The following is a 17,722-nucleotide window of genomic DNA, read 5'->3' on the forward strand; positions in this document are numbered from 1 at the left end:
GAGACGCTTCACAGGGAATACTGAGACGCACAGCTTGTGTAGATAAGCGAGTATGTGTGCGTTTCAGTCAGGGAACGATTACAGATGCAGCTGGGACCGCATGAGTCACTCCTGTTAGTAAAGGTAAGCTGGTCATGTGACCTTGAGGATGAGGTAATGCTATAAGTCATCAATCGAAGGCTTGTGCTCCATATTAGACCTCCTGATTGAATGAAAACATACTAACCATAACACATCTGATCAACCTCCAGGGTGCTGTTGAGAAATGTGCCAACACACACTTATTATACAAAACCATGATCCGCACTCATATGAAACAGTCTTTTCTTTTCGTTTTATTCTACATTCATCACCAGTAGGACAAAGACACAAACGTTTTGGCTCAAAGACCTTCCTCAGTGTGCTAAACAATACAAATCCTCCACCTACTTTTTAAATCACCAATTTGACGTCATCATTCATCTACCAATTTTCATTAATTAAAAGCTTACGTACTCCACTCAATATACAGCAACTTGCATTTAAATACTACACCCATTATCATAACCACCATTGCATTACAATATACCTCTTATTCGAACATAAATTACCTCAGAATTAATTTATCACTCTTGTATACTAACAGTTAAAATAAACCATCAGCAGTCTTTACTTTTAACAATGGAAAATTCAATGATTAAAATCATCAGACATGCATCGTTATTAATAATCACTTATTTTCACACTGAATGTTTGAGATCTACTCCACAAAATATTACATATTGATTTGACCAATTATAATTCATTAAAGGAAAACAGAAAGATCCAAGTTCATGCCATTTGGAGGAAGTGATTTAAGTTTATGGATCCAAAATGCTTCTCGTTTCAATAATTCTTTATTTATATTACCTCCTCTGCGTGATCCAATAACTTCCTCTGTACCTATACATTACAATTATTTGATGTCATGTCCCAGTTCATTAAAAAGTCTGGCTACTGAAGAAGTTATGTCTTGTTGTCATATACTTGACTTGTGTTCATTGAATCGTAGTTTCAACTGACGCAATGATTTTCCTATATATATTTTTTGACAGGGACATTTTAACATATATATCACATTATGAGTTAAACATGTAATACAAGAAGTAATTTTGAAGCATTTTCGTGTTATTGGACATATAAACTCTCTACACTTTATCTAATTTCTGCACAGGAAACAACCTTGTATAAAAGCAGACTTTTTCTGCCTTACTACATCCGAGATGATCAGCATATCTGATAGGTTATGTGATCTTTTAAAGGTAAACAATGGGTGATACTGAAATTTGTAGTTCAAAGATGTATCAGATGATAATATGTGCCAATGTTTATAAATGACTGATTTTATCATATTACTGTGCTCATTGTGTGTCAATGAACAATTTACTGAAAATTTTTGTTGTTTTTAATGGGTTTATCCACACACTTACACACTAAATTGGCTCATCTACAGGCATGTCAGTAACAATAAGCGACGGGGAGAAATATTCTAGTCAAATCTTCAACTTACTTGAGAGCCATTTCAATCAAAAATTACGATCTGACCACGGCTGCGGTAAAGGTTAACTCTGACAGAGATTGATTCGCAGCCGAAGGGAGCTGCATTAACAATCACACTGAGAATATTTCTTCTGCTGAGTGAGGTAGAGAGAAAAGACAAGGGAAAATTAGAAAAAAAGAAAATGCCTTAGAGCGATCCTCTACTTTTATTAAATAAGGAATTTAGTGTGTGCAAAGAATCAATGTGGACCTCCTGCGGCGCAATAACATTCTGCATTTAGACAGATGATAATTAGTGAATGTAATTATTTTTCTCCGATGGATACAGAAATGTCCTTGCAGCCCCAAAAATCATCATGTTTTTGAGAAATGACCTTGTAAAAAGATTCTCATTATAGTTTTAAGCCAAATGGATTTAATTGAAGTAGATGTTCTGTTCAGGATCATACTGGAAATAACAGAGGAAAGAACAGCTATTCATATGTGATTGCTTATGGGACAAAACAATAAAGACTGTTCACTTATTTTAGAAAGCATAAAAAGAGAAACAAAGGAATAAAAGGAGAGGAATATATTTGAACACATTCCCAACTCTAAAGTATGAAACTTTGACATACCTACATAATCTGATAATTGTGACTTTGTATTCACAATTCTGACTTTTTCTCTCGCAATTGCAAGCTTACATCTCGCAATTCTGTCTTTTTTTTCTCAGAATTACATGATACAAACTTGCAATTCTGACATTTTTTTCTCAGAATTGAGAGGTATAAACTAGCAGTTGCAAGTTATAAAGTCAGTATTGCATGATATAAACTCAAAGATAACTCACAATTCTGAGAACATAAAGAGTCTTTTTCCCCCCTCAGACTTGGACTTTATAACTGAATTACGTGGGAAAAAAAAGTTAGAACTGTGAGATATTAACTCGGAATTGCGAGAAACAAACTCGCATTTGCGAGAAAAAGGTTCATAACTCACAATTGCGAGTTTATATCATGTATTTCTGAGAAATAAGTCAGAATTGCGAGATAAAAATTTGGACTTTTTGTGTCCAAATATGCCCATGTCCTAATATACTGTAAACAAAAAGCAGTCTATAAAATGTCAAATGTAGTATGTTTGAACATTCAGCATTCCTAAAACCTGAAGCAGATAACATCCAATTTTTCATTTCAATTTTTGAAAGGTGTATGTTACATCCACCAAGGCTGCATGTCTTTGATCAAAAATAGTAAAACAAAAAAAAAGTGAAATTTTACAACAATTTATTTAAAAGCATTTATAATAGAAATCTTCTGTAGCACAGTAGTGCATTATGGCCAAAAATATTGCAGCCGTTGCAATTCTGTCAGAAAACGCAATCCTTCTCTCAGAAAATTGTTGCAGTTGCAAATGTTTTGGTACTCACATGTTTATTTTTTTGTTTGCATTGGAACAACACAAAAAAAAAAAGCAAAGAAGAAAAGTCAAATCTGATACAATTCCACACAGAACCCCGAAAATGCACTGGACAAAATTATTGGCACCCTTAACTTAATATTTGGTAGCACCCCCTTTGGAAAAAATAACTGAAATCAATTGCTTACTGTAACCATGAATGAGTTTCTTACACCTCTCTACTGGAATTTTGGACCAGTGTTCTTTTGCAAACTTCTCCAGGTCATTCAGATTTGAATTGCCTTCTCCCAACTGCTGTTTTGAGATCTCTCCACAGGTGTTCTATGGGATTCGGATCTGGACTCACTGCTGGCCATTTCAGAACTCTCCAGCGCTTTGTTTGTAACCATTTCTGAGTGCTTTTTGAAGTGTGTTTCAGGTCATTGTCCTGCTGGAAGACCCATGACCTCTGGTGGAGACGCAGCTTTCTGACACTGGTTACTACGTTGCGCCCCAAAATTCTTTGGTAATCATCAGATTTCATGATACCGTTCACACAGTATCAATAAGCACCCAGTGCCAGAAGCAGCAAAGCAACCCCAAAACATCTTTGAACCTCCACCATGTTTGACTTTAGGGACTCTTCTTTTCTTTGAAGGCCTTATTTTTATTTACTGTAAACAGTGCCATGATGTCCTTTACCAAAAAGCTCTACTTTTGTCTCGTCTGTCCACAGTACGTTCTCCCAGAAGGATTGTGTTTTTGTCACATAAGTTTTGGCAAACTCCAGTCTTGCTTTTTTATGCCTTTGTGTCAGCAGTTGTGTCCTCCTGGGTCTCCTACCATAGCGTCCCTTCCCATTCAGATGGCGATGGATAGTGCAAGCTGACACTGTTGTACCCTGTGTCTACAGATCAGCTTGAATTTGTTTAGAAGTTAATCAGGGTTCTTTACCCACCATTCGAACAATCCTTCGTTGTAATTTTTCATGAATTTTGCTCTTCCATCCACGTCCAGGGAGGTTAGCTACAGTGCCATGGGCTGTAAACCTCTTGATGATATTGCGCACAGTGAACACAGGAACATTAAGATCTCTGGAGATGGACTTGTAGCCTTGAGATTGTCCATCTCCACAGACAACTCTTTACACTTCTTTCTTTTCTCCATGCTCGGTGTGACACATAACACAAAGGTTGAGTCAACTTTTCTCCATTTTAACTGGTTGCAAGTGTGATTACTGTATTGCCCACACCTGTTACCTGCCACAGGTGTGTCTAAATATAAATTACAGGAGCATCACATGCTTGAAAAGCAATTATTTCTTACAATTTTGACAAGGTGCCAATAATTTTGTCCAGTCCATTTTTGAGTTCTGTGTGAAATTTTATCAAGTTTGTCTTTTCTTCTGTTTTTTTGTGTTGTTGCAGTGCAAACAAAAACAATAAGCACGTGAATACCAAAACATTTGCAATTGGAACAATTTTCTGAGAGAAGTGTTGCATTTTCTGACAGAATTGCAAGGGTGCTGATATTTTTGGCCATGACTGTACATACAACATACTTTATTTATTAAAGTATTTGTAAAGTATTTTGTCACAGGAAACGGCCTTACATCATCATGTTTAGGATATAATAAGGGAATAAGACTGTAACCTCCAAAAGCACCCACAACATCATAGTGTTGAAAGTGTCGAGTGTTGAGATACTATCACATGAAACAATAGGCAAACAAAGGAAGGGACTGCCAGAGAGAGAGAGAGAGGAGGGGAAGAGAGTGTGTAAATGTGTCACTGTTGACCTCTAAATCCCTCCGAGGAGCTGGAAACCAGGGAAATCAGCTAGTTAATTGGGCGTGACAGAGTGGTCTGCACTAACACAAGCACACACACAATTGGATGACATCACCAACAAAGCCACATACACCATCATAGTCATTTTATATTATGTGAAAGTGTAATCAAAATTAACGTTAATTTCAAGAAATAAAAAGCCAGCAGTAATCAAGAAAGTGTCCGATGTATTCTGTCACTGAGGTATTTATTAAAATAATATTCTAATCTCCAGCTACTGCTACAAAATCACTTGACATATGGATGATGGATGGTGACCACTGTACGTTGAGCTCATTACTCCTTGAGTGTGTGTCTTAAGAGTGAGTTAAAGATGTAGAGAGAAAGAATGATGGAGAACCATATGACCACGGCATGAAGAAGCTTCCCTGTCAATTCTCTCTGCATGTCTGCTGTCCAGGGCATGAAATTAGCATAATGCTGCTCCATTTCCTCATCTCTAATTAACCAGCTCTAGCTTTGACTGCAAATCCCCTCTACCCCCCCTCCGTCCAGTCGTTTCATCCTTCTCTCCCTTCTTTCAACAGTAGAAATGGATAATCCTGGGAAGCTGTAATCTGTAAGATGTGGCAACAGCAAACCTCTCTACCTCATCCAATATTTATGGATATAATTCTGGAGTTCTGAACCCCCTGCTGAGTATGTCTAGATACTAAAAGAGGCAAGACCAGTGTTTCCTGAATAAGTCATCTTAACTGAAAAAGAGAAAGAGCCAGAGGGGAAAGAAAGCGGGGAAGAGAGATGTGTTTACAGATAAGAAGCTCATGAAGGAGGTCTCTTTTAGAGCACTGAGGAAGAAATGATTCAGCCTGTCAGCACTGTTAGACATTTCTGTAATTTCTGCAATTATTTACTGTATATCACCCAATATAATACTGCAAATTCCCTTTACAGTTAATAACTGTTATACCCTTTGCATCATGGGAATTTTCTGTGACGTCAGACCCCACATACAGAGACTTACTGTATTTTTAAAAATTGCTGTATACTACTGTATTTGCTGTAACGGCCTCTTTGGCGCCATTCTATTGAGTTTGTTTTATTTTCCTCATTTCTTACATTTGGATTGACACGATTTGCCCTACACCGTGTCTACAACGCCACAACAGCTTGGGACTGACTGCACCGGACTTGTTACATCGCTTGTAACGATTGGAAAATCCGTTTGAACTTCGTGTCAGAAACACCGCGAGCGCTTGGAGTAAATCTGTACGTCAGAAATATACTGGGGCATCACTTTACTGTCCGCATCCACTGTAGATAGTATATATAATGGGTTCTATGTTGTTTTTTTATCGAGTTGCGCTGCGCTGTGCCACTCGCGTCCGAGGAAGACACAAGGAAGTGTGTGTGTCAGATTTTTGCACACCAGTTTAACCTAGTAACATTTACCCGTCAACATGGCGGTAACAAACTTTACCATGGTAAACTGCGTTGTCATTTTAACCCTTATGCATTCCTTATTTGGGAGTCACACTCATGGTCTTCACGGTCAAAAGTGACCGGACACTTGAAATTTAATTTTTTTTTTCTTCAGTAAAATCAATCTAATATATTTTTGTTCAATAATATTTTGTTCAATAATATTTTTTATTTTGTATTTTGAGAGAATTTTATGGTACTAAAGAATATTTATGCAATAATTATGATACATTTTCCCCATTGAAAATAGTACAAAAATAATTTTTTCAAATTTTTAAAAATTATTTTTCAATTTATGCAGTATTTCAGATGAAAATAGACACTAGGCCTTTAAAATCCAATTTTTAAATGCAGATTAGCACCTCCTGGTGTGAGCAAAGAAAGAAAAAACATGTAATTTCATGGTGTAACCACTTAATTTATAGGACTAGCCTGTATAGGACTCTATAGAGAGTCTTGTGAATTCCCTAGTTGTTTTTAGACATAATTGTTTACTTTTATTAGGTTGTGGATATAAATGTATATTTAGGCATTCTCAAAGACTACTTTTTGTCAAGGTTTATATATATATATATTTTTTGCATTATTATTATTATATAGGTTATTATATAGGTTTTTGCATTATCATTACTACAGTCAACCCTGAACACAGAAAGCATTTTGTTACACAAAACATTAAAAAAACTATAAAAATGTAACAAAAATGAAGAGGAATGCTTTATCAGAGCCTAATCCTTCAGGGTCTGATCTGATTTCAACCTCTTATTTCACTCAACTCATTTTGGCTATATGGTTACAGCCATACCAATTCATTTGAGTGTGTATAATTATGTATGTGTGTGTGTGTCTGTGAGTGTGTGTCTGTGAGTGTGTGTGAGTGGATGTATCTGTTTTTTTTCCCCGTTTCCCATTCATTTCCTATGGTCGGTCATTTTTGACCAAAGACCATGAGTGGGACTATTTTTTTTTACGACCACTTAACTTTTTCGAATCATGCCCTCAATTTATTTGTGTGTTCACATACCAAGTGCCATAAAAGTCACAGAGTTTCGTACCATTCTGGTGAAGCTACGATTTTAAAAATTCAAAATGTAAAATTCTCCAGTCAGAAATGACCGAAGGCTGCATTACGACTTGTCATCTTATTGAATTAAGTTACCGAATTAAAATTATTTGTAACGAGCAACGCGTATCTTATATTAACATTAGGTTAACTAATGTGAAATTTTGTTGAGGTGTTTGTAGTTAATGTTGGCCAGTAGCCTGAGAAAATAAAATCCTATGTTAGCTAAGTTAAACAAGTTTTATGGCTAGCTGCCTTTTCTAGTTTTAGAATTAGTTTGTTATAGGTTTTAATGGAATTTAAGATTTACTGCATTTTTTTTGTATTTGTGTTTTAAAGGCAACTGCAATGAAGCATCAAGAAAGACATGAGCAGGCCAGCCACCCTGAGACTGATAATTCATGGTAAGAGAACAACTATGGTTTTGAGAGGTTTGTGTATTCTATATGGGGTTTTCCTTTTAAAAGTGTGTCTCTTCTACTTCTTGTTTTTCAGAGAAGACATTTCTGTCACTAACAAAGTGGAGAGTGAGCAAAGGTGGTGGCCACGTTTTGGAGCAGCACCTGGGTTTTGCAGATGGCTATGTATTCTTTGGCGGTTTGTCTTTTTCCCCATTATATTTCTATTGCCTAAAGATTCTTTGTGAGGATGAATCCAGAGGACACAACATAATGCACTGCAAAACATCCTAAGACAAGAGAAATGGTGAAGATGCACTGTTCCAGCATTGGAAGACTGTATTTTTAAGTGTTATACATGCAATGCAAAGCATTTTATATTTTGTAATTATTGTGTCTGTTTTAATTGAATGCCAGTAGTACCTATGTAGAGTAAAAATAAAATTAATTCTATACAAAAAATTAATCAAATCTAATGAAACCTATATTTAAATGAATGAATTACAGTAGTATACTGATGAATTGGATTTTTTTTCTTCAGTAATGTACTGTAAAACAGTACAGTTTGCAACTGTAAATCAAATACAGTTTGCTACTCTAAAAACCCTTTGAAATTTCTAACAGTGAGGTCCTGGGCAGAAGTGTGAGTGACTCCTATACAACTCTTCTGCAGAGAAAGTTGATAGGAATAATCAAAAGAAAAAAAAAATTATTAAAAGACTTTGAAGCCTATTTTAGGACCATGCAGTTTTTATTTATGTTTTTTAATTTATTTATTTATTTTTTTTGATAGCCTGATATATTTCTTTGATATTATTTTCAAATATGCACATTTCCCCTCTACCATTTACACTAACCAAGATGAATTCAGACATTTAACTTATAAGTTTGTTTTTTAGTGGTGGTGATTCTCATTCTCTCATTATTGTAGTACAGTTTTTTGTTTTGTTTTTAAATCACAGCATTAAAGTAAGCAGAATTTAATTAAATCAGAATAAGGGCTGTGACATTTTTGCGATATTATTTTCGCAACAACTATGCACATGTTCCATCGTTATCATCAATCATGATGAATTTAACTTTTTTTTTTTTTTGGTAATTTTCATTATTCTCTGTGCCTTTTCTTATTATTGTAATGTTTTCTTTTCTTTTTTTTAATCAAAGCATTAAAGTAGTGGAAATTCTTCAGAAGTTTAGGGCCAGATGTACTAAACAAGGCAAATTAACGTGAGAGCGCAATTCCAAAACAGCGCCGGTGGGCGTGGAAATTTCTGCGGGTGATTTACTAACAAAACGCAAATAAAAGAACACAGACACATCTCATTTACATATTGACCAAAGCAATATACTAAGCGCAGCGTAAATTAGCGCAGTCAAAAATAAGCAGAGCTGATGCTCATCAGGTGCGGGTGATCTACTTATGACACAGGTGCAGATTGTTACATGTAATAATGACCAAAATGTAATGTAAAATGGCCAAAAAAATGAAGGGTTGCAAGAAGTTTTAATAGACCTGGTATTGTGTGACTCCTCCTAATTCAGGGTTCCAAGTCGTCCTTTATTTTCTGAAGCAAATTAAAAATAACGTGTTCTTCTGGCATTCCAAATAAATTAATATGTGTGGAAAAAATCCTCTCCCTTGCTTCTACCACACGTTTTCTGCTCTCTGCGGTGCCTCCTCCAAGCAACAATTGCAGCCATTTCAAGGGCAAAATAGTTTAAGACATGCTTTTTTGGAGCGTTAAATAACGGTCCAAATACCAGTAATTTGATGAGCACAAACGTTAGTAAATCGTGTTGCGTGACTCATTTTAATACTCTCCTCCCATTTTGCGTCTGAAAGGGAAATTCTTACAAATGCATATTCAATAAGGTCAGGTGCAAAAATAACTGTCCATGCCTTTTCAGCGCTAATTCACTGCACGTCTTTAGTAAACCCTGACAGTACTACTTTAACGCCAAAAGACAGTTTGCGCTGGTGCAAGCTGTTAGTAAATCTGGCCCTTAGTATTAAATCAGAGTATAGGCAGTACAATAAATACTTTCTTTTAAAAATATTTAGCAAAATTATCATTTTATAACTTGTATATAAGTATACTTGTATGTAAGTTTCTTTTAAGTTCAATAATTACAGATGCTTTGCTTTAAAGTAATGAGAACTGGTGGACTTAATTCATTAAATTCATTTCACAATTGAAAAAGAATAGATTTCTCCTGCAAACAAAAAGTTTTTTTCTTTTCTTTTTTATTTTGGGGTGAAATATGACTTGGACACATTGACAGGCAGAGAGAAGTATAAAGAAAGTGTGAAGACAGAGGAGTGAAGAGGCATCAATGTGAAGGGCACAAAGGCTGAATAACATGTCTGCTGCCTTGGAGGAATCAGGAGTCTAGAGAATGAGGTGTGGCAGTTTCCTGTCAGAGCTCAAGATTTGGCCTTTAAAAGTGAATGAGTGAGAGCCTGAGGGCCCAGCTGACATCACAAACTCACAACATCATGTTCACTTGAAGGGCAACGTTTGATTGCTACGAAATGGGAATCTGTAAGTGTTTGTACCTGAGACTGCGGGAGCGCGGCCGCATGGCTGGAGATCTTCTCCCATCCTCATCCGTGATGCTCTCCGAGCTGAAGTGTTTGGTGAGGAAATGCAGCTCATCTGCAGTGGGCTGGAAGGGCAACTGGTGCAGCTTCTCCTGAGATGAACATGATGACTGTGAGAAGCAGAGAGGGAGGGATTACAAGGATAGAAGGCATTGCATAGGCTGCCCTGACTGTCAATCAACTGCCTTTGTTGGCATAATGTTGTTGATTGTTCATTTGACTCTTGGCAGGACATTTTTCCTCAAAACATTCAGGCCAGATGGAAAAAAATACTGAGAATACAACTTAAAAATTTGCAGTAATATAGCTTTTTTAAATAAGCAAGTAAGAAAATGTTAGGTTATATTCCAACTAAGTTACTAATTATATTTTAAATAAAGGAAATGAAGCCTAATTTTAGGACCATTAAGCCTTTCTGCATTGTGACATTATTTAACTTCTTATTACTTTAACACCAAAAGAAAAAAAAAAGAATTCTCATTACTATAAAACATAATGATAATTGCCATTAAAATAATGTCACACTGTAAAAAAATCTCAATGACCCTAACAATAGGCTCTATTTCCATTATGATATAATTTCTTATTTCTGGACATTTCCTAAGAGTTTTTGTGAGAATCACCCAATTAAAAAAAATGACATTTGTTTTTAATCAGTAGATTTTTCCCCTTGTGTTTAGAGTTGAATAAAAGCTCTGCAGCCTTTAGAATAAAATTTGGCCTAAACAAGATAATGTCTTTTTATCTTTCTGCAGAGACTTTAATGGGGCTTGTGCGGTTTGAACTGATTCCCCAATGAAAGAAACAGCCAGACTGAGTTACAGTCAATTTTCGGGGACAGAACTCTTTTGAAGTGAATGCACTTGATATGAAGCCACTGGCTAAAGGGAGCTGCTTTGTACCTAGAGTTTATCCCACTGTAGAGTCAATAGGATAAACCTTCTGGGAATGTTAAGGCTTGGGATCAAATGCAATACCAAACAGACATGCATATATCTGAGGGTTGATACAACACAGAGGGACTACAGAAAGAACATGAGCATAAACACACACAGACACTCACCGAGACTGTTGAGCTGGGGGTGTTGGTTCCATAGCCAGAGGAGGGTAGAGAGGCGAGAGACCAACGACGACCATCCGTCCTAAAAGGGTGGATATCGGAAAAATGAAAATCAGTTTTTTTTTAAATTACTGCTGATATACAAAGTAATAAGGACCAGCAGAAATAAGCAGCACTAAAGAGCTTTCAGACAAGCAATGGTAAAATATCACACAATCAGAGCAAAATAAAGTACCACAGATTAAAATGTCCATATTAAGTGACATTTGAACAATAAACAATAACGATGATTATTACATTCAACTGTGCAGTCCAATAAGGCTGGCATACAAGAGCCTTAAGCATCTGCGATAATGGCTAAGCTGCCCGTACAGAAACTTACATGTACTTTATTGCAGATACACATATGAAGTCTTTTCATGCAAATAGCACAATGTGAATTCAATGGCTTTATGACTTTAATCACACAAAAGCAATACGTTCACTTATCACTCAAACACATGAACCAATGATTACTGACATTAGGAATTTAACAGACTGTCAGTCCCCCTTTACTTTGACAAAATAAAGAACTTTAATCTGTTTGACCCCTGATTGCAATGTGCATTGTGCAAAACACACACAAGACTGCAATGATTTTAATACAAAATTACAAATAAGCAAACAAGCAAATAAACACACTAGTGTTCAAAAGTTTGGTGTCAGGAAGATTTCTTGAAAGAAATTAATACTTTTATTCAGCAAGGGTGCATCAAATTGATTACAAGTGAATGTAAAGACATTTTTAATGTTACAAAAGTTTTCTATATCACATAAATGCTGTTATTTTGGAATTTTTTAACCATTAAAGAATTTAAAAAATATCTGTTTCCACATAACTACTAAGCAGCACAACTTTTCACAACACTGATAAAAATAACAAATGCTTAGTGACCAGTAAATGAGCATATCAATGAATTCTGAAGGATTATGTGACTCTAGAGACTGGAGTAAGGACTGCTGAAGACTCAGCTTTCAAAGGAATAAATTATATTTTGAAATATACTGAAATAGTAAACAGTTATTTTAAAGTCTATAATGTTACAATTAAAATAAATTTTAAAATATTACTAGTTGTACTCTATTTTTGATTAAATAAATGCAGCCTTGGTGAGCATAAGTGAGTTCTTTCAAAAACATTTAAAAATGTACCAAAACCAAACTTTCGATTAGTAATGTACATAATCATAAATCGTTCTGATGAAAAAAATATTCCACAAGAAAACCTGTATCCAAAATGTTGCCATATTTTTATAAGTATGAAGTATTTACTTTGGTGAAAAATGAAATGATTTATGCAAAGCACAGAAGTCTGTGGAATATTTTTGAAGATTAAATATCAGTTCTAAGCACACAGTCAAGCTGTTTGTATCCAGCCAGCTGAACGAGGAGGGATGATTAATAATTTATCATTCCGATACATAAATTAAGTTGTCTGAGATGTTTTTAAACAGATCTGACTGTCAGCTCTAATGAAATGGAAACATGATGGTTGGTGTAAACAGGCAAGCTGGAAGCACACACAGGAAATTATGTTGTAAAGGAAGTGGGCGAATATTACCTGTCAGCCCTGTGTCCATGGCTGTATGGAAGAGAGTAAAGCATTAAAAAGTGATGCGGTGAGGGCATCTATGTATGTGTGTGTGTGTGGGTGTGTATGCACTGTTCTAATGTATCTCTCACTATGACCTTCACAAACTAGAAGTTTCAGCTCTTACTCATGTTAATTGCAGAATTTATACACACCCGAACTGGATTCTTATTTCTAAAACCACTTGCATTATCAGAGTGCTGTACTGTGTCCATTAGGTGGCACTGTTGGTCCATGAGCATTTTGGACTGGATGACTCAATGGTCTTGCTCTATGGCTGACATTCAAAGGAATCCTTTTAATTAAGCCTGGGGTCATCAGCTCTGTGTGTTCTCTCCCAGTTGTTAAAGCATTACCATCTTTTGCTGCTCAATTACCAATTCAGATTCACTCATTAACATTCTTGGTGTCATTATTCAGAGCCACAGTGAAGGATTATGGAATATTACAAATTAATTGAAAGTAGGGTGCTTAATAACCAGCAGATGAGAAGCAAACTATGACAACAATATTTGCAAGAGGAGCGAAGAGATATTACTTGCTCAAACTTTAATTTGGAAACATTTTAAAACTAGAAAGCGCAGTATTTTATGATTAAATGTTTTGAACTATAAGATTCTGATAAAGTGTGAGAGATTGACCTTTGACCTGTGATGTCACTCACCTGCGAGCTGGCACAAAAGAGAAGTGGGCCGCAGTGTTTGGAGAGAAATTACGTGGGCTGTCCAATGGGCTGCTTCCTGAAAGAGACCAAAAATGTGACATTTAGTGAATTATTCACAACAATTCAGTTCAACTATCAACTATCAGGCCAGGCTGGTACAAATAACTGTCGATATAAGCACAGACTTCATACTTCAGGCCACCAGGAGACACATTATGCCCGTCATAAGTAAACGCAACTGCCCTAAGGTTCTTACCTCTTCTATCCTGCTGATCTTTCCCATTTATTTTATTCATCAAAGCCCCTTTAAGATAACAAAACCCTTAGAAGAGTGGGCTTCTTATGTAGGCCGCATTGAGACCAGAGGTACAGGGATAAAACACACTTTGATCACAGTCTTTTTTTATTCTCCTGCACAGCTCTCTGAGAATAGATTAGTGCTTCGAGAGAGAAGCACTTACAGTGTTTAAGTGCTTTAGACAACAGGCCTCTCCATCAAAAATGCCTCAAGTGGAGTGATATTGCATAATGAGTGTTATTTAATGATTTGCAGACCATGAGCAAAGAATCCTTTTTTGATTAACTTGAGCTCAAATTCATATTCAAGGGATTTTGCCTAGAACAGACCCTTTATCTCTATTCCACTGGTATTTAAATGGAAAGAAGATTTCATATCCTTGATCACTGTGTGGTACATTTTTACATCGTAACTTAATATGAAATGCATAAAGAGCTTAAAGATTAAAACGTACATGACTGCTATGACTAATGTTGCTAGATAAAAAAAGAAGAAAATTTGATCTAAAAAACCACTATTGCTAGTCATGTGTGAATTAAGAAGCACAGATACAGGTATCATCAATCAATCCAGTCAATCCGAGCAACGGGGCGCTCCTATCTGGACTGTGTGGTACGGCTCGGGTCACAATCCCCCATGCATTAATCATGCATTAATGCATTCGTCAAGCGGCCTATGCCAAATCTTAAATATTAATGAGAGCATAACTCTTTGTCAGGAAGTGACTGTAGGAACAGCTGCGCACAGCTGGACTGGGACACGAAGCAGTGTGGATCTGTCATGGAGATGCATTCATTTAAAGGAGAATCCCGTCACGGAGAGTGTAGGAGAAGGCACAATGGTGTGCTACACAGTGAAGCACCTGCTTATTTTTCATCACAAAGACTGTAGTGGATGAAGGGTACGCTGAAGAGATGCAGACACCCTCTCATACGATACACAGCCGAGAGAAGAAAACCAATCAGCACCCTGTTGAATTACACATGCTATGTTCACACCACAGCTGAATGTGGTACGCATGAGGTTTTTGGATGATAGTGTGAAAAATCACACAGAATGTGACATTTTCAACTTTCCTATGTGGAAATAAACTGCATACTGATTTTATTTTTTTTAAATGCGACTTCAATAAGAACACAGAGGAATTCATGCAATGTTTAGTCGTTGTAACTCACCATTCTTTATTACTACATGTTTAATTTATCCTTCCTTCACTCATAATATCAATGTATATATTGCACAATATTAAGTAATATATAGTATAGACAGTCCAATGTTCTTTGAATTTATATTAATAATAATATAATAACAGTCATATAAAATAATAACCATATCATATTAAATAATAATACGAAATGTATTAATTAAAAAAATAATAATAATTTAAAATAATAAATACCATGACCAGGCTTTGCTTTTAACCAGGTAGCAGGATATAAAAACAGTGCTGCTAACACATATATAGATATCCGGTTATGTACAGGTGCTGGTCATATAATTAGAATATCATCAGAAAGTTGATTTATTTCACTAATTCCATTCAAAAAGTGAAACTTGTATATTATATTCATTCATTACACACAGACTGATATATTTCAAATGTTTATTTCTTTTAATTTTGATGATTAGAGCTTACAGCTCATGAAAGTCAAAAATCAGTATCTCAAAATATTAGAATATTACTTAAGACCAATACAAAGAAAGGATTTTTAGAAATCTTGGCCAACTGAAAAGTATGAAAATGAAAAGTATGAGCATGTACAGCACTCAATACTTAGTTGGGGCTCCTTTTGCCTGAATTACTGCAGCAATGCAGCGTGACATGGAGTCGATCAGTCTGTGGCACTGCTCAGGTGTTATGAGAGCCCAGGTTGCTCTGATAGTGGCCTTCGGCTCATCTGCATTGTTGGGTCGGTGTCTCTCATCTTCCTCTTGACAATACCCCATAGATTCTCTATGGGGTTCAGGTCAGGTGAGTTTGCTGGCCAATCAAGCACAGTAACACTATGGTCATTGAACCAGCTTTTGGTACCTTTGGCAGTGTGGGCAGGTGCCAAGTCCTGCTGGAAAATGAAATCAGCATCTCCATAAAGCTTGTCAACAGAAGGAAGCATGAAGTGCTCTAAAATTTCCTGGTAGATGGCTGCATTGACTGTGGACATCAGAAAACACAGTGGACCAACACCAGCAGATGACATGGCAGCCCAAATCATCACAGACTGTGGAAACTTCACACTGGACTTCAAGCAACATGGATTCTGTGCCTCTCCACTCAAACTTTATTCAAACTCAAATGTAAATATTCTAATATTTTGAGATACTGATTTTTGACTTTCATGAGCTGTAAGCTCTAATCATCAAAATTAAAAGAAATAAACATTTGAAATATATCAGTCTGTGTGTAATGAATGAATATAATACACAAGTTTCACGTTTTGAATGGAATTAGTGAAATAAATCAACTTTTTGATGATATTCTAATTATATGACCAGCACCTGTATATCATAAATCAGATGTTTTCCCCCACACAGTGATTAATTTTTTTTTTTTTACACAGATGAATCTAATATGCTTACTGAAACAGCAGCATCACATCAGTAGTGAGTTCTTTTCTTGTCTTAAGTGTAATGACACCTCACAAAGCACTGCAGTATTAAATTCTTGTGCTGCTGGTGTCATAACCTGGCAAACAGCTTCCTGAAACAGACTGTAATGAGTGCAGTGTGGCAGTGCAAGCCCCCTGTTGACTGTGCTCAGTTGAGTTTGAAATAATTTAGCCTCCGCTGCTTCTGTTGGCAGCCGCATTAGAATGCTGCTAATGGCTTTGAAGTGCTTAAAATGAAGCTGCATTTGGGTTAATGTTCCATTTTAGATTTGTTCATTTATATATTGCAAGCACACAACTTCAAGTGCCCAACCTGCTTGATGCAGCATGGACAAAACAAACAGTTTTTCCAACAAATCTCATGTGGGTTATATCAGGACTGAGCACTGCAAAGTACAATTTCATTATAAAAACCCTGAATCTTTATTCTACAGTGTTAGTGTGCTAACCTACGCTCTTGGTGTCTCTTTTCACACTACATGTACTGTTTGTACTGGTGGTTTAATCCAGTAAATTCAGTGAGTAGATGGACTTGACAAGCAGACGTCAATGATCAGTACTGCAGCACATTATTTATCATTTTTAAAGCCCTGCTGAACAGTGTAAGCATGATGTGTGTGCTTTGTGTGCTCGTGACCTGAGATCAGTTCTAAACGCACATCTAGTCATCTCCTTAATCTCTCTCCACACACACACACACAGGGAGAGAGAGAGAGAGAGAGAGAGAGAGAGAGAGAAAGAGAGTATGCCTGCTGGTTTTGACAGCTGATCTCTTCATTTCTCTTTCCTGCTCAGATTTTCCACAATGTGGAAGTGACACAAGGGATACACCCACAGGAGCAGCAGCACTTTTATTAAGTGTTTTATCAACAGCTTCAGCTTTATTAAAGCATTACTGTGACAACTGAAGTGTTACATAGTGCTTTGCAAAGTATGAACCACTTTTCTTGTTTTTCTGAATGACAAATCTCTGATTTATTGTACAGTATTACTATTCTTGACATAATGAAACGGTTTTATTGTCATTAGTTTTATAATTGTAAAACATTTAAAACATATTTATAATCATAAAAGCTTAAATTATAAAATATTAAACATTAAAATAAATTTTACATTATACAACATTCCAAACAAAATACTGAAAATAGTCATTTGCTGCCTTTTTTTTTAAGTAAAGTTTTAAGTTGTAACATTTACAAAAAGGATAATTTTGCTAACAGCAGTTAATGCA

General features: G+C 36.0%; 1 protein-coding gene across 10 annotated transcripts in view; it reads right to left on the reverse strand.

Moving 5' to 3' along the window:
* The window catches only part of mast2 (microtubule associated serine/threonine kinase 2), a 152,718-nt gene that overhangs the window by 14,493 nt on the left and 120,503 nt on the right, over positions 1 to 17,722 (reverse strand). For 7 of the 10 annotated variants that reach the window (XM_058778095.1, XM_058778093.1, XM_058778094.1 and 4 more), the window contains 4 exons: positions 13,588 to 13,663; positions 12,894 to 12,914; positions 11,297 to 11,375; positions 10,189 to 10,343 (listed from right to left, as the gene is read on the reverse strand). In XM_058778095.1, the coding sequence (XP_058634078.1) occupies positions 10,189 to 10,343; positions 11,297 to 11,375; positions 12,894 to 12,914; positions 13,588 to 13,663 (331 nt within the window). The remainder of the gene's footprint in view (positions 1 to 10,188; positions 10,344 to 11,296; positions 11,376 to 12,893; positions 12,915 to 13,587; positions 13,664 to 17,722) is intronic. The other 3 variants (XM_058778097.1, XM_058778099.1, XM_058778098.1) reach the window with 3 other exon arrangements.

The sequence above is a fragment of the Onychostoma macrolepis genome, chromosome 06 (assembly GCF_012432095.1).
Source record: "Onychostoma macrolepis isolate SWU-2019 chromosome 06, ASM1243209v1, whole genome shotgun sequence".
NCBI lineage: Eukaryota > Metazoa > Chordata > Actinopteri > Cypriniformes > Cyprinidae > Onychostoma > Onychostoma macrolepis.